At 37.1% G+C, this 21,925-nt stretch overlaps 1 protein-coding gene across 2 annotated transcripts; it reads left to right on the top strand.

The window, feature by feature from the left end:
* Positions 1-6: 6 nt before the first annotated feature.
* Positions 7-21,879, top strand: COPS2 (COP9 signalosome subunit 2). 2 transcript variants are annotated; one of them, XM_058811793.1, is made up of 13 exons: positions 7-133; positions 9,324-9,437; positions 10,489-10,566; positions 11,166-11,291; positions 12,588-12,677; positions 12,794-12,871; positions 13,679-13,853; positions 14,856-15,034; positions 15,174-15,226; positions 17,292-17,389; positions 19,135-19,217; positions 20,291-20,349; positions 21,124-21,879. In XM_058811793.1, the coding sequence occupies exons 1-13, from the start codon at positions 80-82 to the stop codon at positions 21,266-21,268; spliced, it is 1,332 nt and encodes a 443-aa protein (XP_058667776.1). In that variant the 5' UTR covers positions 7-79; the 3' UTR covers positions 21,269-21,879. The 2 variants fall into 2 exon arrangements, with proteins under 2 accessions (XP_058667776.1, XP_058667775.1); XM_058811792.1 differs by having other exon boundaries at positions 12,567-12,677.
* Positions 21,880-21,925: the final 46 nt, after the last annotated feature.

The following is a 21,925-nucleotide window of genomic DNA, read 5'->3' as shown; positions in this document are numbered from 1 at the left end:
CCACATTGGGCAGCGCCGCGCGGGCTTCTGGGAGAAGGGGCCGTCCCCGCCGCCGCCCCCCGCCCGTCCTCCGGCCAAGATGTCTGACATGGAGGATGATTTCATGTGCGATGATGAGGAGGACTACGATCTGGTAGGGCGCGGGGCGGCGCGGGGGCTCAGCGGTACAGCCGGGGGTCCCGCCGGCGCGGCGGCGCTGCGGGCCGCTGCTGGTGCGGCCACCCGCCGCAGCGGCCGCCCCGCCGGGTGCTGCCCCGGCAGGGAGCGCGGACATCCAGGATGAGTTTCCCAACCGGGGAGGAGGATGCGGGCAGGGGCTGCGAGGGGCGGGTGCTGCTGTCGGAGCAGCCGCTCGGCCGCCTCTCCGCGGAGGAGCAGGCCAGCCCCGGGCGGGCAGGTGGATAGGCCCGGGCTGGTGCCCCGGCCCCGGGCTGGCCCCGGTGTGCCCGCGGGGCTCCCGCTGAGGGGAGGGCTCGGGCGCGCTGCCTCCGTCCCTCTGTCCTCCTGCCCCGGCCCGAGTGTGGGCACGGAGTGAAGTGATAAAGTTGCCCGCCCTTCTCCCCACCCGCGACTGCGAGAGGCCCCTGGGGCAGATACCGTTCGTGTGCTTGTGTGAGCCACAAACTGGGGAAAAGTAGGGGCAAGAGAAAGGAGAGTGAGGAGAAATGGCCTCACGGCCGGTTTCTGATCCAGCGCGCCGAAGGGTGCACTTATTTCTAACTTTTTGTTTTTGTAGTGTTTGTAACCTTTCTACCACTCCCTTTTTGGTTTTTGTTGTAAGGTTTGGGGGTTTTCGTGTTACATTTAGTTAAATGTTAACATCAAGTTTTGTCCTAAGCTTTTAAAGTTAAAAAATTGCTGTTTGTCTGATTAATTATATTTATATTGCCCTTACGTTATATTGGAGCTTGAGGTTTGCTTGTTTGGGGTTTTTTTCTTTTCTGAACTTTGATTGATTGATTTAGAACTAGAGACTATTTAAAAAAAAAAAAACTATATATGCATATGGTAGAAGCTTGAGAGTCTATTTAATTAATTTCAGCTAAACCTGTGTTAACAGTGTTGCAGTTACATTGAAAAACTCCAGACACTTGCTTCTGGAAGACTTGCTTTCTGACACATTATTTGATAGTCATTGCCACTAAGGAATTCACTTAAAATGTTTACCTAATTTTATTTGGAATAGTTTCTGGGCAGTTTTTGTTAGGAACTGCTTACAATGGTTGGATGACAGTAGATATAGAATAAAAGCATCTGCTTTTGGTTTTGAGGGTTTTTTCCGTTCATGTAAGAGTGCTTGTTTGACAGGCATTGACATCAAAACCCTACGAGCTGCTCGTGTCACTTTCCAAAAACTGTTTGTGTTCCCTTTTCAGTCTATGAATGAATTCACATACTGTAGAGACAGGGCTACGGAATGAAATACACAGAGTCATTAAAAACATTTTGTTCCAAAATTCGTTTCCATCATTTTTATTAACACTGAAATTTGTGTCCTGATGTGAAATACTGTGGTGGTTTTTTTTCCACGTGATACAATCAGAATTCATGTTCCATATCCTTCCATAACATCAGAGCTGGGCATGTAGAGAAACCATTGGAATTGCATTTTTTAAACCAAACAGATGTGAATAAAAGTGCAGTTCAAACTTACACTGCTTTATGTCAGTTTTCTCCAAGAATAATTGGTCTGGTGTTTTTTCCTGTGTTTGTTTCTTCTGAAGTACTTTATTTCTCATTGGAAAAACCTTCCTGAAACACCTTGCTTGTGGCAGATTTCCACTCCTGACTGGGGTTACTTTTACTGGAACATTTTCATTGTCATTAATTACCCTTAGCTCAGACCTTTCAAAATTTTTAAAATACTGCTTGTAATAATTAGGAGCACATTCATTTTTTTCTTTTCAGCGTGTAACACCCATGTAAAGCATCAACTAGTACCCAAGCTTCAGATTTTTAAAATTTCATTTCAGTTCATAATTGATGGGGGGAAAAAACCCAAGAGTTGAAGAGTAAAAACATTCCAGCTAGATTAGCTTCAGCATTCTGGGACTAACAAACCATGATTGACTGTTGTTTTCAAAAATGCTTGAGACTGTAATTGTAGTGTTCCACAGAACTGTTTCAGAAAAAACTTAAGGGCCCTGAAGATAGGGCCTGATTCCTTCCTTTCATGTTGGCAGCTTGTTAAATTAAGAGAAGACTGTGAGGGGATTCTAGAGTTGAGCATCATGGCTGCTGCAAGAGGCTTTGCAACAAAAGAATGAGTACAAGACATAATACTCCTATCAGTGCAGAATTGAAAGTAAAAGAGTACATGTGAGTGCTCTGAATAAGAACCAGAGGAAAGGCAGTGATTACAGAAACAGTCAATGAAAGAAGCAGCTATTTTGTCAAAATATGGTGAAACTAGGTTCAGGTCTCCCAGGGTAGCTGCCATCATAACAATTGCAGTGAAGACTCCCCAAAAAATTAATTTTGTCAGCTTTTATTAGAAGTGATTATGGCTGTTCCTCTTCAATGTGCACTTGAACTGCTGATTATGTAGAGGCAGTCAAATTTCCTTAAGTATGCAAATGTTTCACACTTGAACTGAAATGTGAACAGATATTCCAAAGTCCCAGATCTTTCCCAGCTTCATTGTGGAATTTTATATAATTAGGTGTAATTACTACATTGTTAAACAATTGAAGACTATCCAGGTTGTATTGGATTGTTTCTGTTTAGTTTTTCAGTAGGTAAGAAGTCAAAGTTTTACATGTAAATGACCTCAGCTACTCCTACAGAAATGGAGTTTATTCACTGGAGTCTTGGTATCAGGAAGAAATTTCATTTATATTTGTGGGTGGATGAACCTAGATTCACAATTTGCTAGTAATGTGCTGTGACAGCTTTGGTTATAACATGAATTATTCCACTTTATGCTTCAATGAACAGAATAATGTTTACTGGTCATTATGAAAGCCACTCAATTTTAATTTTTAGTTTGGTGCTGCTGGATGCCTTTCATGATTTCAGTACAAGTTATTTTTACTAGATCCAGCTTGAGGGTGGAGAAGTACAAAGAGGGAAGGACCATTGTAAATTCCATTTTTGTTTTCAGTCTGGGACAAAAGACTATATTTAGAATTGACTTGGAGGCTAAACTCAGTCTTCCTCCAGAAATTGATTCTTCCAGGCACAATGACAACACATTGACAGTTGTTGTAGTACATCTACTGGTTTACTTGTTTTGTTTTAAATAAATAAGGAATCTGTGGTGTTCTTAATGAGTCATTTTAGTGTGTTCTGAAATTCAACTTTGAAATTAATCTGAGGAAAGACCGGACAAATATATTTCCAAGCAACTGGTCTTTTTACCTTACAAAGTTGTATTGTTGCAGTGACTTGTGGGAGACCTGTAACAATTCCAATGAGCAGCCATCAGTTTGCACCCTGGAGATGGCTGCAGGTTCATGAGGATTGGCACAACTCAGATACAGCAGCATCCCTTCAGATGGCTGAGGATTTCCCGTTTTGGGATATGATGATATCGGGACAAATGCAGCCTTACTACTTATTTCAAGCTGCATGAGTTGGCTGTCTCTTTCTTCCCAACAGAGTGAAATACAGAGTCCTTTGCAAAAGGAATTTTTGTTTGTTACCAAACTTGATAAGCAATCTCATCAGTCGACAGAGACATTATTCTGTCTTTTATTGCTGGATTTTAGTAGATACAGTTGAAATTTCATGTGGATGTTGTCTCCTCTTCCCAATTGCTCATATTTCATATTGTCATCATTTTATGAAATACATATATATGTTGCAAACAAGAATGTGGTAATGCTGCAAAAACAAGTATTCATATCTAGGGAAGTACCAAATCAAGCATATCCACTTGGCCCTCTTCTGTTTCTTAGTGGAGTTTAATTACAGTAGTATGTGATTTTAAAAGAAGTGTACTTTACAGAGGACATAGGATATACTGTTCTCTAAATTAGTTATTGTTTCATATTTTATATGGATTCAGCATGTGTTGTGATTTTTTTTTATGCATTCTCTTCAGACTCGTCTTCAAACACAGAATTAATATATTTGAGGCTTATTTTGCTCATTACCATAATGTCTCAGAAGGAAGTGTTGAGGCAAAAACCCTGAGAATAATTAGTCAGTAAATTCTTTCTATCTAAACACTGACAAGTGTTGGTAAGTTCTGGTTTTTGTTGGCTTCTTTTGACAGTTATTTAGGGCTGTATTTAGAATGGTGCTCTCCAGGATCTGATGTGCAGTTGGTGTTAGAGACATAAATCTGTCTGTTTAACACCAAACTTAGGTCTAAGTTATGCTGAAAACTGGACTTTGAGAAGACTACAGAGCTGCACAACAGAGGTAGAAAGAAAAGGCACTTTTTTGCTGTACTCTATATGTCATAATACCAGGTTTTTCTTTCTGCAAGTCTCCTGTCTCATTTCTGTGCATCTTCCAAAGTGAAAAAAAAAAAAAAAACAAAGGCAGAGCGCTGTCTTTCATGGAACTCTCGTGACGCCATTGCAAAGCGCTGGTTTCACAGACTTCTATTCCTGGTGTCAGCCCTGGTGTGAGCCAGCAGGCACGGGATGACTTGCCGAGTTAGGGAGTAGCAGCAGAACAGGGACCTGGAATGTGAAGAAGAAGAAACCAGGACTCCCAATGCATGGCTGAGTGGCTGCAGGCTCCTTACACAAATCACACTCTGGTTTTTACTCTCAGGGTTTGCCTCTGTTTTTTTCCTCTTTGCTCTTTGGCATTCCAGTCTGATTGCTTTCTTTATATTCATGTGCCTGGATACCAACTGGCAAATGCAGGTAGAACCTGGTAGCTGCTGCTTGTCCTGGTGCCTGCAGGTGAGGAGGAGCAAATGCAGAGAAAGTTGTGCTTAGTAAACCTCATAATGCCGTGGTTATGAAACAAAGTTAGCTGAAGTTTTACTTCAGTAAAACCAAATTTGCACCAGACTTGTTCTCAGAAACAATTGCAGTTCATAAAAAAATAAATTGTTTGAGTAAGTCAAATGGATGAAATTTGGTAAAATCACCAGCAATTGACAATTAACAGTAATAAGCATTTCAACATTGTCCTTGAAAGATAATTTTTTATCTTTCAATAGAAATAGAACTCTTTGTATTGCCTTTCTTTCTGGAAAGTTGCCTGTATATAGCTGCTTTCTCCCTACTCCTTTTATTTAAAAAGGTTTGCAAAGTAGGAATTCAGTTCCTGTAGTGGTGGCAAATGATAAACAGAGGAGCACAAGTTTAGGTAAGAAGTAGATGTAGAAATTAGAGAAGTGCTTCAGGCAAGAGAGGAGACCAGAAAATTGGTAACAACAGTAGATTTGACAAAATACTTGTATCTTTGTTTTTGTTCATGTAGAACTTCAGCAGGTCAGTGTGCCGCTCTAACAGAATGCCAGACGTGTACATTGAAATGTCACTGATACACTGTTACACTCTCGTGTCCCTGGCCCTGTTCCGGCCCGAGCTCAGGGGCCGTGATAATCTCTGGGGGCCGCATTGACCAAGCTCCTGCCACAGTTGTCAGAAAGCAGCAAGGAGCCCAGCAGCCCAGGGCCCTGCCTGCTGCGGGGATGGAAAGGGCGGGCTGGGAGCAGCCAGGGATGGAAAGGACGGGCTGGGAGCAGGCAGGGATGGAAAGGACGGGCTGGGAGCAGCCAGGGATGGAAAGGGCGGGCTGGGAGCAGCCAGGGATGGAAAGGGCAGGCTGGGAGCAGCCCAGGGCCCTGTCTGCTGCAGGGATGGAAAGGGCAGGCTGGGAGCAGCCCAGGGCCCTGCCTGCTGCGGGGATGGAAAGGGCGGGCTGGGAGCAGCCAGGATGGGGAGGAGCCGGAGCACTGGATGCTGTCCGTGTGCCTTTGCTGCTGGACACGCTGCAGATGGAGCCGGGCACTGAAAAGGATGACTAAAGCTGACTCGGGTGAATTGACTTCTGTGTGTGCTCATTTTAGAAGCTGAGGCTCAATGTTTTAAAGCTGTTTACTAGATAAAATTCTATGAAAACTTAATATGTAACATAATAAAGCCTGCTTAAATAAATTGGTTTCTTGATACTAATTTAACTTTTATTAAAACTGTTTGAAAGAACGATGTTCCAGACAGAGTAAACTCCATCAAAGGTTTTATCTCAGTTACAACTGAGCTACTGTAGTAATTTCTCTTCCTCCAAAAAGCAGTGGGATGCCTTAAGATTGGATATAACTGATTACATTTAGAACATTAAGATTTTCAACATAGCAATGCTTAAATAATATCCTGATTTATTTAACTGCATTTTTCAAACTCTTACCAGGGCTTTCTAATTTCTTGAGTGATGATAAAAACCCCAATTGTTTGTTTTGATGATCTTCAGAGGAAGGAAGAATTCAATGGTTTCAAAGAGCAATGGGTTTCTGTGTACTCAAGAGTGCTCTTTTTTTTTTCATTTGTTCGTATAATGTTGATGTTCATTTAAAAAATATCAACAGGACCTTAGTTTTAAAAATTCCTAGGCCTCTTACTTTTTTTAAATCAGCTAGAGATAAATTATATCATCCAGCTGCTTTTATATCTCAGAGTTCTAATTAAGTATGTTCGTCACTATGCAAATTGTTAGGTCTGGATGCTGTAGTGGAAATTTTTAGGGTTATGTAGAAATCCTATTTGTAAACCATATATTTCTACCTGATTTGCAGCAAACTTTCTACCTATAAGGTTTGAGGTTCCTGTTCAGGCAGGAACCAGGGGTGTTGAAAATGAGGGTGAGGAAAGGATAGGCTCTTGCTATCTGAATTTATTGTTAAAAGAACTTTTCTGTTTTCAGAACTGAGAAGGAAATTAATCTTTTTCTTAATTGGAACTTTGAGGACACAACTTTATACTTTCCTCCTTTTTTTGCTTTTGGCAGAAGCTTAATGTTCTTGCATTTGTATCCTAGTGCACTAAGCCATCTCTGCATCAAAAGAAGACAGAGTGCTTGTCCTTCTGAATATCAGCACTGGCATAATGAGCATCAGTGCTTGAAATAAGATTCAGTATCTACATGGCTGATGTTTGGGGTTTTTAGCATTGTCTAAAGATTAACGGCATCCACTCATACTTAGTTTGAGGTTTTAAAGTTTTCACAGCCATTAAGTCTAAATATGTCTTTTTTAAAATAAACCACCTTACGTTTTCTGAAAGTAGGAAAGCCTTATTTCCATTACAGCTTTGAGTCCATATACTCATCCTAAGTCTGATGCACATAGGCATCAAGTGAAGAAAAAAATATAGCCGTGAAAATGTAAACCAGTACTTTTTATGAATTTCAATGCATTTCCGCTGGGGGAAAAATATCAGTAGACTTAACACTTCTTTATTATGTATTAATATTATGAAATTATCTTTATGGGATATTTAAGTAGCATTGAGAAAAATAATCTGAAAAAAGGCTTCCTGCATGAATCCACATCCAGAATCATTGCCAGAGCTAAGATGAAAGTTCAGATGTTTCTGGCTTGAGGCTAATGGAGCACGTTGTCTCCTAAAAGGAATTAATTTAGTTTGCTTTCCTTTTATCTTTGCAAACAGACACTTCTGCCAAAATTATTCCCCATTGTCCAAGTTAAGCATAAACAAGACATCAGCTGATTACACATATCTTAAATGCTTTGTTGTTTATTTTTTGGCAGCCTGTGTGTATAAGGTGCCCGATACAGCTGTTGACATCGGGTGTGTACCCATGGCTGCTCCACTGCAGTTGGATGGATAGGATAAGGAGTTTACAAAAACAAGCCAACCAAAATGAGAGACTGCCCAATTAAATAAGACACTTGCTTCCTGTTTTCTTTGCTGTTTTCAGTATCATGTTTTTATAGTTCTATGGGAATTCAGAAAACAGGTTTGTGGAATTCACAAAACTTTTCAGTCCATTCATTCTTACTAATGATAGTACTTTGTTGGGTGAAAATAAATACATACGTGGGCAACTTGCCTACATGTTACAAATAGAAGCATTAAAAGGTAGAAGGACAAATATCTCAAGCACCATGTTTATTAAAACTTGGTTTGACTGTGGGCTCCCATAATTAATTTTTGCTTTAGAACTTCAATAAAATTAAACTTTGAGAGATTGCTTGCAGTGCAGGGAGGAGAGAGCTAATTTAAAACTTTTCTTTTGTCTCATCTTTTTTCATTCCTTCCTGTGGTTTTGGAGGAGTCCATTAATAGTAGGAATATACAAATGAACGAAAGAATAAATGTGCCTGACAAAGTACAGCAAGAGTAAAATTCACCCTAAAGGAAGGAACCTGACTGTGCATTGCTTATGTTGGTGCAAGGAAAGTTACTCTGACAGCAGCAACTTTGAGATTTAAATGATTCTGTTAGAACAGTTCATCTCCTAATAGCCAAAATTCTGTTCAGAGAAGTTAGCTTGAAAATGCAGAGGTGTGAAGTGGTTTTGAATCCTGTAAATATCAAATGAAATTATTATTTGAGTTTTATTAGTGTTTTGTAATTTGGACATGAAGCATTGTCCTTTAGCAAAAGAAGATAAAATATGCAGGGATTTTTCATCAGAAGTAGTCCCAGAGAACTTCTTAAAAAATTAAGTAGCAATTGTTAGAAGTAAATACTTCAGTTTCTTTGGCACTAGTGTACATGATGGATAATTATTTGATTAAATTATTGTGCCCCAACATCTTTGGCAGCATTTTTAGCATTTTCATAATCATCTCCTGCTTCTCAGGGCAGAAGCAGCTGGTGTTATTGTCATTATTCTTTTTTTAAATTTCCTTAGACAAGGATGAATCGTTATGGCATAGAAAGGCAGATGATAGAGGCATTCATGGAAGCATTTGCTACCCTCCATGGCTGACTCATTCCTTGTGTGGCAGCTGACCAGAGCCTTTTCTGTGGCTACTGAAGGCTGCATCATTGGGTGCTTTCAGGAGGAGCAGTGGGCAGCATGTTCTCCCCCCTCCCAGAAATGCCATGTGCTCTTGGGCCTCTGTGCTGAAACTCCAGCACTGGCAGAATTTCAGTAATACAATCTGTACTTGTCATAAAGGTGAAGTTGGTGGAGCTATGAGTTCATGAATCCAGAAAGAAACCTGCTGGCAGCAAATGTTGGTGCGCGGGGAGTCTGGCCTAGGAGTGGGAGAGGGGGAGAGTCCTTATATGGGCCCATACCTGTTCTGTGCTCTCAAACCAAACACTGCCTGCTCAAACAAGCATTCTGTGCCAGCTGGAGTGATATGTATTACTATTTCTCAGCAGATTTTTTTTTCTGATTATTTTTTTTTCTCTGATTATTATTTTTTTCTTGAAATGTAGGAATATTCAGAGGACAGCAATTCTGAACCAAATGTGGATCTGGAAAATCAATACTACAATTCCAAAGCTTTGAAGGAAGATGACCCCAAAGCAGCATTAAGCAGTTTTCAGAAGGTTGTCTGTCTTTATATTCTATCTCTTCTTTTTATATTAATTCACATTTTAAAATATTTGGTACCATTTGAGTTATTCTCTGAAATTTTAAGAATAGAATTTATCTTTTAAATTACTAATGTGCTAAGTTTATTATTGAGTATCTTAAACTCCTGACTGCCTTTCAGGATCATTCTTAGGGAGAATAAATAGGACATGGTATAGTCTTATCACAGATTTGACTTTTTAATCTTCAGGATTTACTAAGTTAATTAAACAGTTCTAAATGTGTTTTCATGCATCAACAATAGAAACCAGATCCATTTGGGTTTTTTAAATGAAATGGTGTTTTCCCCAGTGTCTTATGTAACATTATATTTGCTTTGCTATCTGATTCCAGAGCTTTAAATGTATAAATACTAACAAACACAGTTTCTTTTGTTCATCTCAGTTTTAAATTTTCAATGTTTGCACACTGCTATGAGAAAGCAGTATGTTAGATGCAACTTTTTAAAGGAAAAATAGATTTTTGCATCTCTTTGCTCATTTATAGTGTACAGCAAAACTATGTATGTGACTTCAAAAAAAAAAACTCTCTAAACTTTTTACTTGCAAAACATTTCTTTGCATTGTTGCATTAAAACCTAGAAGTGTTTCTCCTCTGTGAAAGAATCTTCTTCATAATAATTCAGAAGAGCTTTTTAACTTAATTTGGTCAAAATTTAGTTGCCTTAGTTTTGCAGGAGGTGTTACAACTATTTTTGCTTACATGTTTATGGAGTGGTGTTAAAATTTAGTGTTTGGCATTAAAGTGTTTGCTGTTAGATGATAACAACAGCAACAATCATGTTCACCCTCCCTATGTCAGCTAAGTTGTGAAAACTGAGGAGATTCACTCTCACTTTTTCATACTACCAGGAAAGAATAAAATTGAAGAACAGGGCAGAGTCAAACATTACTTTGTAAGGAACAAAGTGGGAGGGAAGGGCATGTATGGGATATGTGTATTTTAAACAACTCAAGTTTGAATAAAGCTTTTATAAATATTGTTTTTAAAATTCTTCTTTTTCAGGTTTTGGAGCTCGAAGGCGAAAAGGGAGAATGGGGATTCAAAGCTCTGAAACAGATGATTAAAATAAACTTTAAATTGGTAGGAATTACAGCTATCACTTGGGAATAAATAGCATAAATATGTATTTGATCCAGAGATCTTAAATTAGTGTTCTAATTTATGGCTATGACGACTAAATCTATCAGAACTTGCCTTTTGCAGCCTTTAATGGCTACTACACATATGGCAGGGAAATGATGTGGTGTTTGCAAGACAAAGGCAAAATGGATGCAAAATAACTGCTGTAGTCAGCTGGTTCTCCATGAAAGTGTGAGGCTCAGTCCTTGCTGTGCTGAGGTGTCACTCCACTGACAGTGGTCATGTTTCTCTGTGTGTACTGCACCAGGACAAAACTGTGAAAAATTTATATGCTGTGTATGCAGCCATTCCAAAGAGTTGTCTGGCCAGCTCTGTTTTCTTCATTGAGATGAATATTTTAATTGTGTGTTTTATGCAGTCCTGGGGTTATTTCTGATTCTGCAGGTTATGAATAAAGTGGTGATATGAAAGTTTTAATAGCAACCACTACTGCATTGTCTTTCTTTAAGCAATTTTTTTCTCCTGTATGTAAACTTGCAAGATATCTCAGTTTCAACAATTAAAACAAAAATTCTAATGTGATTTTGTTTTTCTTTTAGACTAACTTTCCTGAAATGATGAATAGGTATAAACAGCTATTGACCTACATACGGAGTGCAGTTACAAGAAATTACTCTGAAAAATCCATCAATTCTATTCTTGATTATATCTCGACTTCCAAGCAGGTTGGATCATCAATTATTTAATCTTCATAGTTTTCAGTTTTGCAATTTTAACTGTGGACAATTTTTGTGTTTGTTTTGGGCTATTTTGATCTTAATACAGGAATTTTGAGTATTCATTTGCTGTCATATGTAAAAATATATTTCCCACATGTAGTGGATTCTATTAACACAAATCTTCATAAAGTTGTCCTTTTTTATCAACATTTACCTGGAATTTCTATATTTTTTTTTTAGCATAGCTACACAATAGAAGTACCCTTTCAAATATAATTTTAAAATAAATAATGTGGGAGGTTTTTTGGTGGGGGAGGGGAAGGGGAATTTTGCAGTGAAGTGTTGGTGTGAAATCCTGCCTGTCCAGTGCACTGTGCTGGTGAGGTACATGTCCATAGATACACAGCCCAGCTCCTTTTGAGTTGTTGTAGAAGCTTTACAAAGAAAAGGAAGCTCCCCTCACTGACTACCTAAAGTAGCACCTTCATATCATTGGTGATCAGTGCTGATCCGTGGTCATTATCACAATCCTGCCACTTTAGAGGTGGAAGTTGAGTGCTGGGTTACTCTGAGGTCTAAAGGATTGTCTCAGACTGTCCCTTCTTGGCAGAGCTCAGTGTCTCTGGTTTGTAGTGGAGCCAGAGGGACAGTCTGGGACAGTCTGGAAGTCTTAACTTGATATATAGTCACAGATTTGTTATCTCCAAAGGAACAGTGGCCATGAACAATACTAATGCATTCTTTGTAGAACCCTTGTAAAAGGTAACACTCAGCACTTTAATTCCCATTTCAGATGGGGTTGTTTTGGTTTTATGCAAAGAATTATTTTGATGCACTCAAGAGCTTTCTTCCACTCAGCATTGCCACTACAGAAAGAAGAAGACATCTTCTCCTTTGACCATATTCCTCTTCTTTTGTAAATCATATTTTCTTTTTGATATGTAAATTATTTTTATTCTTTAAGTGGGAACAATATTGCCTGTGTTTGTTACAAAACATCAGAGTTCTGTGCCTTGGTTATATAAGATGGGTTTTATAAGGTGGCTTTCATTTTTCACAGATGGGTACAAATCTTAAAATGTGAATACTTTTTAATTATATCTGTTTCATATAAGAAAAGGTAATGTAGTTAATTTGGTTATTTTAGAAGCTGTTTGCAGTTTAAATGCAAACATAAACTAAGATGCAGATACCTTTCTTATTTTGAAGTTCAAGCATGCACTTTTAGTTTGTTCAGATTGACTTTATTAACAGGTACAAATTTGCTGTTTACAATTATAGAATTCTGATTTTTTATGTCAGATGGATTTGCTTCAGGAATTCTATGAAACAACACTTGAAGCTCTGAAAGATGCTAAGAATGATAGATTGTGGTTTAAGACAAACACAAAGGTAAAATATATAACTTCCTATTTTTTGCTTTTCTTTGACACCTTCAGCTAATTCTTATAAATTATAATTGTGAAATTTTAATAGACCTCAGTACTTCAACTTTCTTTTCATTACAGCTTGGCAAATTATATTTAGAACGAGAAGAATATGGAAAGTTACAAAAGATTTTGCGTCAGCTGCATCAGTCATGCCAGGTACCTTTATATTCTAAATCACTGTGCCTTAGTAAACAACATTGATTTTTTTTTTAAATATATCTGTTGTTGGCCTTTCAGGAATTTTGCTGAGCTTTAGTACAGAGGGAAGAAATACTGTGCCTGATTTTATTTGTTATCTGCTTGGTAACATGAATAAAAAATGCTAAGTGCTTTATTCTTTCCTTAAAGATGATTTTTAAAAAATTATTCATGATTACTGATTGGGTTTCTCTTCAGGTGCAAGGATGAGAAGCACATATCAATAATCTATAATGCATGGACATTCATTTTAAAATATAGCAAAGATTCCAAATGAGCTTTATTCAAAAATGAAAGTGCAATTGTTACTTTCCCATCTGGAAGGGGAAAAAATAAATTAGCCATGCAGTCTGCTGTGCTTGTTTCTGACACTTTTCCTCCTTCAGTATGGAAATAGGTTACAGATATCTGGGAAATGGTTCTGTTAGAAGTAGCAAAAGAGTCATATGTGTTACATATATGTATGCATTTGTGTCAGTCATTGTATTTATATACTGAGAATGTGGCTTAAGGAATGTGGAAAAGAATTAAAGTTTTGAGAAAAACATTTAATAGAAAATAATGATGTTTTAAATAAAGGGATTCAAAATGTAGCCTGTGGTAAGTTCTATGTTTTCTCTTAGTAGTTACATCAGAATTTCAGGAATATCCTTGTTTTTGACAGGAAATTACTGAGAGTATTTGGTTATCAGTGTTTTACTAGTATAAAACTGAAATTGCTGTTCTCTTAAAATTTCACAGTATTTATTACTTAATCTGTCCTAGACTGATGATGGGGAAGATGATCTAAAAAAAGGTACTCAACTATTGGAAATCTATGCTTTGGAAATTCAAATGTATACAGCACAGAAAAATAACAAAAAACTTAAAGCACTATATGAACAGTCATTGCACATCAAGTCAGCCATTCCTCATCCGCTGATCATGGGAGTTATCAGAGGCAAGTTCATCTTGAATTTTTCATTTGTCTTCTGTTGCAGAGATTTGTTCCATGAAAATCTGATAACCAGTGGTTTTTTCCAGTTCCACCTATAAAGACAGAGCCTTCTGGAGATTCAGTCTCATCATTTTCTTCTTGCAGGACTGCAGCTCTGCAAATTTGGTGCCCAAGTACCAGAGGCACTGGTCAGAAGGGCAGGACAGTTGGCTAAATAACTGTTAGGAGAGAAGCAGTAGAAAGACAAGGGGAGGACTTGCTGCTTGACACCAGGGGAGGCAGCAAAAGAAGAATGCAAAGGCATCTGCAGGGCATAAAAACAAAGGCTTGACAGGACTGCTGGCAGAAAGGCTGCTGTTCCTGCAATCTCCTTTTATAAATTTGTGTCTTACCTCACGAAAACTCAGCAGGAACCAAAGGGCTTTAAGATGTGTTTGAAAATATAATTCATTATCTGCAATAATTAATTGTAGTGGAAGCAAGCCGTGTGTCTTGAAAAAAAACCAGCTTTCTTCAGAACACTGTTATGGCTTCCTCCTTTCCCTGGTGTAGATGCTGCACAGACAATCAGGCAGCAGTGGGTACTTCAGAAATAAAAGGATACAGAAAGTATTTCTCATTTTTTCTGTGTGTTTTTGCTTAACAGATAGGGAAAATTCCATAAATTTACAAAGTCTGTTGCCACTGAAATGGAGATAAATTCTATCTCAGTTTTTGCAATATTTTAACATAATGGTGATGTAATTATTGGCTATGAGGATTAGTGTTCTTTAAGTTCTATGGTGTAGGCTGGGTTTTGTTTTTTCCTCTTTGGAATGGGTTTATTCAAATGGCAGTGCTATATGTTAAGGCCTTAATGCTTTTTTTTCCTAATGATTTCTGAGAACCAAATCACTTCTGAAAATGTTTCAGTAATCTATTTAGAAATAGCGTGGAACTTGAGTACAATTATTGTAGTCAGCAACAAGCACACAGTGTTCCTTTTCATCTGTGTTTTCTTTTCAGAATGTGGAGGCAAAATGCACTTAAGAGAAGGAGAGTTTGAAAAGGCACATACTGATTTTTTTGAAGCATTCAAGAATTACGATGAATCAGGGAGCCCCAGAAGAACCACTTGCTTAAAATATTTGGTCTTAGCAAACATGCTCATGAAGTCTGGAATAAATCCATTTGATTCTCAGGAGGTATTTTTTTCTTTCTCCTTCACACACACCCCCACCCCCCATCCCCTCACCCTTTTCTGAATATATAGAGAAATTACCCAAAGGATGGAAATGGAAAAATAAATCTGAATTTGCATATTATGCTTTCTGTTCTGTGTAGGCTAAACCATACAAAAATGATCCAGAGATTCTAGCAATGACGAATTTAGTAAGGTAAGATTTTAGTGTTTTTGGAGAAGGGAACAAAATAATAAAAAGAAAAAAGATATATTGTCCAAACTTGAAAGGGAACGTTTTTAGAAATGGCTTTTCTCTGCACAGTTAACACAGTTATTGATAAATATTGGGCAAATATTCAAGGATTGTTTTTCTTTGGAAACTAACTGCAAGTGACCATAGTATAGATGCCACACTATGTAGGGGTATCAAAGCTGTGTACTTTTGCCACTTTATGGTGTGACAAAACCCTCTTTTCTCCCCTTAAATAAAGTTGTCCCATCTTGTACTGCAACTGGTCATTTTGGGCTCTGGCTGATTACATAAGAGAAATTGAGTTGAGTGACATCTCATACCAAAGCCAGTAGAATAATTTGCTGCATGGATATATCATGAGTTCCTAAGTTAGGAATATGAAACTTTACTCTCAGTGATCTCCTGTATCCTTCAAACTAGTGAAAAATCAAAAGAAAGCCTCATTATCTCTTAGGCACCTCATTACCTGTACCTCACAGGCAACTGTGAGAATTTTCAGTGCATGAAGGTCATTAGGTCAATGAACTGAGGCAGGTTTTGTACACTGGGTTTTGAAGCTCACCTACTGTATGCTCTCCGGCCTGCCTCTGCTCTTTTCCCATATTTTCCCTACATAAGAAGTAATGTCTGCTCACATTTTGAAACAGTTGATCTGGGTGGGAACAAACTGCTGTGATACTGCTGTTGTGCTTTACCATTTTATGCATACAAATTGTTTCTGAAAGTGAGGACATTCATCCATTATTGACATGGTGATTGAATCAATTATTTGGCAGTTTAGTAAGGGATTATTTCCAGTAACTCCTTCCACTTTAGATGTGTTTTTTTCTAATTCACTTTCATAGTTTCATGTGAATTTGAGGCAGAAGGAACTCCAGATGGCCTTACGCAATCTGGTTTTATTCATGTTTCTCATTTATATCTTTTATCTTGACATTTGAGTATAACTCCTTCTTTAAAATTAATAACACAGTTAAAGCAATATTGTTAAGAAATGTGTGATGATAAAATTAATTTCAAATATTACAGTTATGTTTTTAATCCTTCCTGTACTCTACAGTGGGAACTTGTATGGTTTACATATGATAAAAAGACTTATGAAATAAACAATAAAATATACAGAAATGCAATTTCTTTTATTATGAAGTAAAATTTACTGGTTTCATGTGATACAGTCCATGCCACTCACATAACTATTTATAAGCTCCTCAAGTTCTGCCTTAACAGGTCTTTTTCTTGGCCATTTTAATAATAGATGAATCTTTTTTGACCAGTTTCAAAACAATCTTAGAATGTACAGAATATGAAGGACAAATAGATGTTTTTATTAGAATGTTTGATGTTAGTATTTAAACAGAAGTTGAAAGTTTTGTTTTGAAAGAATGTTTTTCAAGAAAAAGGCCTTTCTTCAGAGGTTGCAGCTCTTGGCCTTTAAATGACACTGTGGTGGCACCTTCTTTTTGCAATGCTTTCTTAGATGACAGGATTGACTCATGAAAGGATATATACACAAATAAGCTATAAATAAAAATCTGAAGAGTAATATTATGCCAAAATTACTGATGAATAATCCTGGAAGTCCGTATTTCTTTCGTCTTTCAATATTTTTAGCATTCAGCTTAAGCTGGACATTGTAGAGACAGCAACAGCCTTGTAGACTCTTTTTAGCTCTTATTTGTTCCATAAAGTATGACTTCATGAAGCCAAAATTCATGTAATGATACTTTTCAAAACAGGGTATTTAAGAATAGCTTCTTAAAGTACAAAAGTTTTTAAACTAGAGTGCACTTGTGGAACAACTAAATGTTCATACCAAACTTCAGTAAATGTTGCTAAAATTGAAACAGGAGAAAGGTCATTTCTGCTGCATTTCATCTTGAAATCGAGTTTTTGCATATAAAGGCTCTGAATAGAAATATTTTCCACCACTGCTTAATACATTTTTTTTAGAAATTGTGGAACATAATCTTATGAGTCTATTTTACTTTTAAAATGAATAATTCAGTCCCTTGGTTTTTTTCTGAAGTGCCTATCAGAATAATGACATCACTGAATTTGAGAAGATTCTGAAAACAAATCACAGCAACATCATGGACGATCCCTTCATAAGGGAGCACATTGAAGGTATTTTAAAGGCTGTTATAATCATTTTTGTTTTCACTACTTAGTAAGCTCCTTTTTTTTTTTCTTTCCCCACCTTGGTTTATTTTTCTTTTTGGCACTAAGAGTTCCTTGTAATTACTTGTGGATTATTCCTTTACAAGTTATTTAGAAGTTGGTCAGGGCTAACTTGCATCCAGGCATGTGGCATGAATGCAAAGATATGCAAAGTTGATGGAGAAAGTTCTAGAGGAGTGGATATTGTAAGGTATCTATGGTGGTGTTAAGACACTTGAATACTTTGAATATTGTTTTTGGAATAGTGAAATGAGAGAAAGCCTCATCTCTAAAGATGGTTTGTATGAGTCTCACCCACTTTGATGTTTGCTAGTTTATAATTTACTGCTTCAGATTATACAAAATACATAGACAGTGTAATGAAGGTTGCACTAATAAATATATAGTAATATAACATATGAAAAGATGCATACTTTTCATTTCTATCTTGTAAACAATAGTTGGAGTTATAGTGCCTCTACTTAATAGAATGGGAGCACATTAACACATGCCTTTCTGTTTCATTAATGTGACAAAATAAAGTTACCTCACCCATTTTTCATGTATCTGAGAATTGAAGAGTCTCTTCACTTGAATACAGTGCTCAGTTCTTCAGCTAACTGTTGTTTTTCAAGAGTGGGTCTGACTGTGGCAGTGCAGGATCATTTAGCTGGGTAGTTATTGAAAGAAAAGAGTTAAATCCAGAGACCTGGTTTCCTTATACTTGTTTGTAAAAGAGAACAGGGCAAACAGCAGGGGAAACTAAATATAACCCACTGCTGCTGTTCCACGTGGACTGCTGGTGAGCTGCAAAGTCTTGGGGGGAGACTTGGTAAGATCAGAGCTGGATGCTCATGGAGGAAGGTGTGCCAGAACTGGAGAGCAAGAGCAGGAAGCTGAATTAAGGCATTGAAGGGAATTGAGTGTTACTCCTTATATGCTGCTGATGTCTCACCATGTTCACTCTGCAGTGATACACAACTTGTTCATGGTTATGTTTACATACCTTGCCTCGTTGTTTTAATCTCCATAGTTTATTGAGACACATAATCTGGTGTTCAGTGGTATATTGTTATATAAACCGTCCTTGTTTAAACAAGTAAAAATGGATCTAGGTTTTTTTTCTCTGTTAATTTATAATTTATGCTTTCATTTTATCCCAACTGTCTTTAATAATGTAAAAATTTATAAAACGACTGCACTATTTTATCTAAGCAAAATGAGCCTTTCCATGCAGACCATTTTATACAACTTCAGTTCCTCATTGTAATTACACCATTAGGCCCTGACTTTTAACTTTAAATGTGAATACTCTCCATGAAGTTAAATGCTCAGACATTTTAAATTGCATGGCTTAAGCCCCTTTTCGCTTTTGTACACAGCAAACATTCTAGCCATAAATTAGGGGGGCAGACATACCAGGCAATGATTTTTATGATCTATCCAGTTAAGTTGAATAAATAAAATTTTTACCAGAGAACATGTTGCTCCATGTTTGAACAGTTTTCAGCTCTGTCTGTCCACCTTGAGAGTTACATATTGTTTGGATCCCTGGAAAAGGAGGGTCCTTGTTATTTTGCTGGGCTTCCCCACCCACTGAATTACACTAAACACTATGGTCTTTGAAGGTAGCACCTTTCTGTATGGAGTGGTATTGCAGCTTTATTTCAATACTGTTGTTTTTACACTGTTTGTGTTTTCTTCTCTTACAGAGCTTTTGCGAAACATCAGAACACAAGTGCTTATAAAATTAATTAAGCCTTACACAAGAATACATATTCCTTTTATTTCTAAGGTATGTGTCAGTAGCCTTGCATTTGCTTAAGTAAATTATTAAGTGTGAATAAAAGCTTTTAAATACATACAGTGCTTCCAGAAATAGAACATCTAAAATACACTCTAAACCATAAAGTACTAATGATGCACTGCTGGCAGCTTTGCAGTGCAAAAATGTAAATTTCAAGTGTCATCCAACTGCTTATTATAATATGTACTATGATATACTTCTAAAATACTCAACTACCATATTCTACTTGGTGTAGAAAAATCACATTTCTTAGGAAAAGTATAGGAAGTGAAATTTGTATAATAAAAAATGTAATTATGAACATAAATTTTATGTACATAAAAATCAAAATTTTAACCTCTTTTGCTCATAAGCTATGTTCACATACGTAGTTACAGAACTGTGGTAGTAGAACAAACCAAGTATTACCATAGAATCCCTGATTTCACTGCCTAATCTGCAAAGAATGAAATAATAACCCAGTGGTAATATATGAGTATTCCCATCTCCTGTGGGTCTGTGATTTTGCCTGCAAAAATTCACAGCATTACAAAATACATCATGAAATATTAGGGATGCCTGTTTTTTATGCTAAATTCCTTTTAAAACTTGGTATACTTGTTTTTTTTTTTAAGCTAGACTTAACATTTGCAGAACTTGCTTGAGCCAGAAGATGCAATTATGTCTCTAAATGGTTTTGAGTGCAGATCCATTCTTTTCTGATAATTATTGTCTTATTTTATTTCCTAGGTTTTTGTGGTTGTGGTTTATTTTGTTGTTATTTGGTTTGGGATATTTTTTATCTGTTTGTTTTTTCAGTAAGTCAGTGAAGGAACCCATTTCTGGAGCTTCTAAAATTTTGCTTTTGCCTCTTTAGCTTTTTCTGAGAGGTTACTGGTCTCTTGATTCTTGGCCATGTGTCCTTTGGGTGGAAGTCTGTTGCTTAATTGATTGTTACTGAATTGATACTTATGAACAGTAAGAAACAGGTTAAACTAAATTCTGTATATGAAAATAAAGATTGGGGGGGTTTAATGTTGCAGAACATAGTAACAGCATAATGAGTTTTATTTTTGTTTCAGGAGTTAAACATAGATGTAGCTGATGTGGAAAGCTTGCTTGTGCAGTGCATATTGGATAAGTATGTACCTGATTCTTGATTATTGATCTTTGATTACTTTAAAATAATCAAACTGTAGAAGTGGCAACAAAACTATTTTGGGGCATTGTGATAATACTGGTTGATTCTAGAAGTGAAAGGTAACGGTGCTGACTTTGTATTTGCTTGGTTTCTGAGCAGTAAAGTATGTTTGAAGGATGGGAACCAAGAAAATTGTACAGGGAGCATCTTCTTTCTTTAATTATTAATTAAATAATAAATTCCTTGAATTATTATGAAATTATGAAAGTTGTTATTCTTAGTAATTGCTGCTTACACCCATGTATATTTTTGAATTAATTTTCAAGTTGACAGATTGGTAGTCTGCTCTCTTAACTAGAAAAATTTAACTACAATTTGTAAAACCTATTTTTCTGGAGAGTAACTTGTTATAACTACTACAAATATATAATCCATACATGGGCTTGTATTGTTTGACTTCTCTTCACATAAATCTGCATTTTTCATGATTCTTTGACTTTCAAGAACTGTTTATGTCATATTGCTTCAGACTTTGTGTGGGGTCAAGCCAAGCAGATAAAACATGCATTGCCCAATGAATTAGTTGTTTGATTTCCAGGCATGATGACAGCTTAACAGGCACTACTGCCCAGGACAGTAATTATAAAAGTGCTGAATTCTGAAATGGACTCTGTGCCTCTCTTGTATAAGCCCTCTTATTTTACCTCTGATTCATTGTTAGCTCCTATTTCCATGTCCATTAGCAATTTATAGTTTTTGTTTATTTGCTCCTAGCACTATACATGGCCGAATTGATCAAGTCAACCAGCTCCTAGAACTGGACCATCAGAAGAGAGGTGGTGCACGTTATACTGCGTTAGATAAATGGACCAACCAACTAAATTCTCTCAACCAGGCTGTAGTCAGCAAGCTGGCCTAACAGAAACCAAGCTTCTACAAACCTACTTAAGGCAACTGTGCAGTGATGTAAACCTTAAAAGAACTGGGAATGGCAAAACTACTGTCGGTTGGTGTGCCCTGAAATTATTGGAGTTATGGCAGAAGTGCTTTTTTGATCAGCTGGTTTGTGTTTTGCTGCTGCATTTATCCCAAGAAAAAAACAGCTTTAATCTCCAGAAGAAAACCAAAATGCCACGGGATTTATGCTGTATTGACATCTTGCCCTAAACATACAACATCCCAGTAATTTGTCAAGGGGCAATTAATGACCAGAGAGAAGAATTTTGTCATGATTTTAAGTACACTGACACGTTACTGTTGGTTAAATTTAAATATGTTTTACCTGCAGAAATTCTCTCACAGAAATAACCTGCAATAACTTGAAATGCATACCCTTTTGAACACTTTCTTTTCTCATGTATAAATTGAAATGTTTGCTGCATTTTGCAAAATGTCAATTCTCCAAAAATGTGTCCATATATTTCTGTACCTGCAGTGTAGTAAAGGTTTAGAAGAAACCCCATAATTATAGTGGCATACTGTCACTTAGGTTTCAAGCAGCAAAATAAACAGTGCAGTTCAGAAATTGTACAGTTTGTTTCTTGATGTGCTTTCATTATACTTGAATTTCACTTGT

This window comes from Ammospiza caudacuta, chromosome 10 (genome assembly GCF_027887145.1).
Source record: "Ammospiza caudacuta isolate bAmmCau1 chromosome 10, bAmmCau1.pri, whole genome shotgun sequence".
In the NCBI taxonomy this organism is placed as follows: Eukaryota; Metazoa; Chordata; class Aves; order Passeriformes; family Passerellidae; genus Ammospiza; species Ammospiza caudacuta.
This window is presented reverse-complemented; position numbering and strand designations above follow the sequence as displayed.

What these genes read in the sequence shown, in the direction of transcription:
- COPS2 (XM_058811792.1), top strand. Translation starts at nt 80, where the DNA reads ATGTCTGACATGGAGGATGATTTCATGTGCGATGATGAGGAGGACTAC. An exon ending in ATGAGGAGGACTACGATCTG is followed by an intron (nt 134 to 9,323) that starts GTAGGGCGCGGG and finishes CTTGAAATGTAG; the next exon opens with GAATATTCAGAGGACAGCAA. An exon ending in TTAAAATAAACTTTAAATTG is followed by an intron (nt 10,567 to 11,165) that starts GTAGGAATTACA and finishes TTTTTCTTTTAG; the next exon opens with ACTAACTTTCCTGAAATGAT.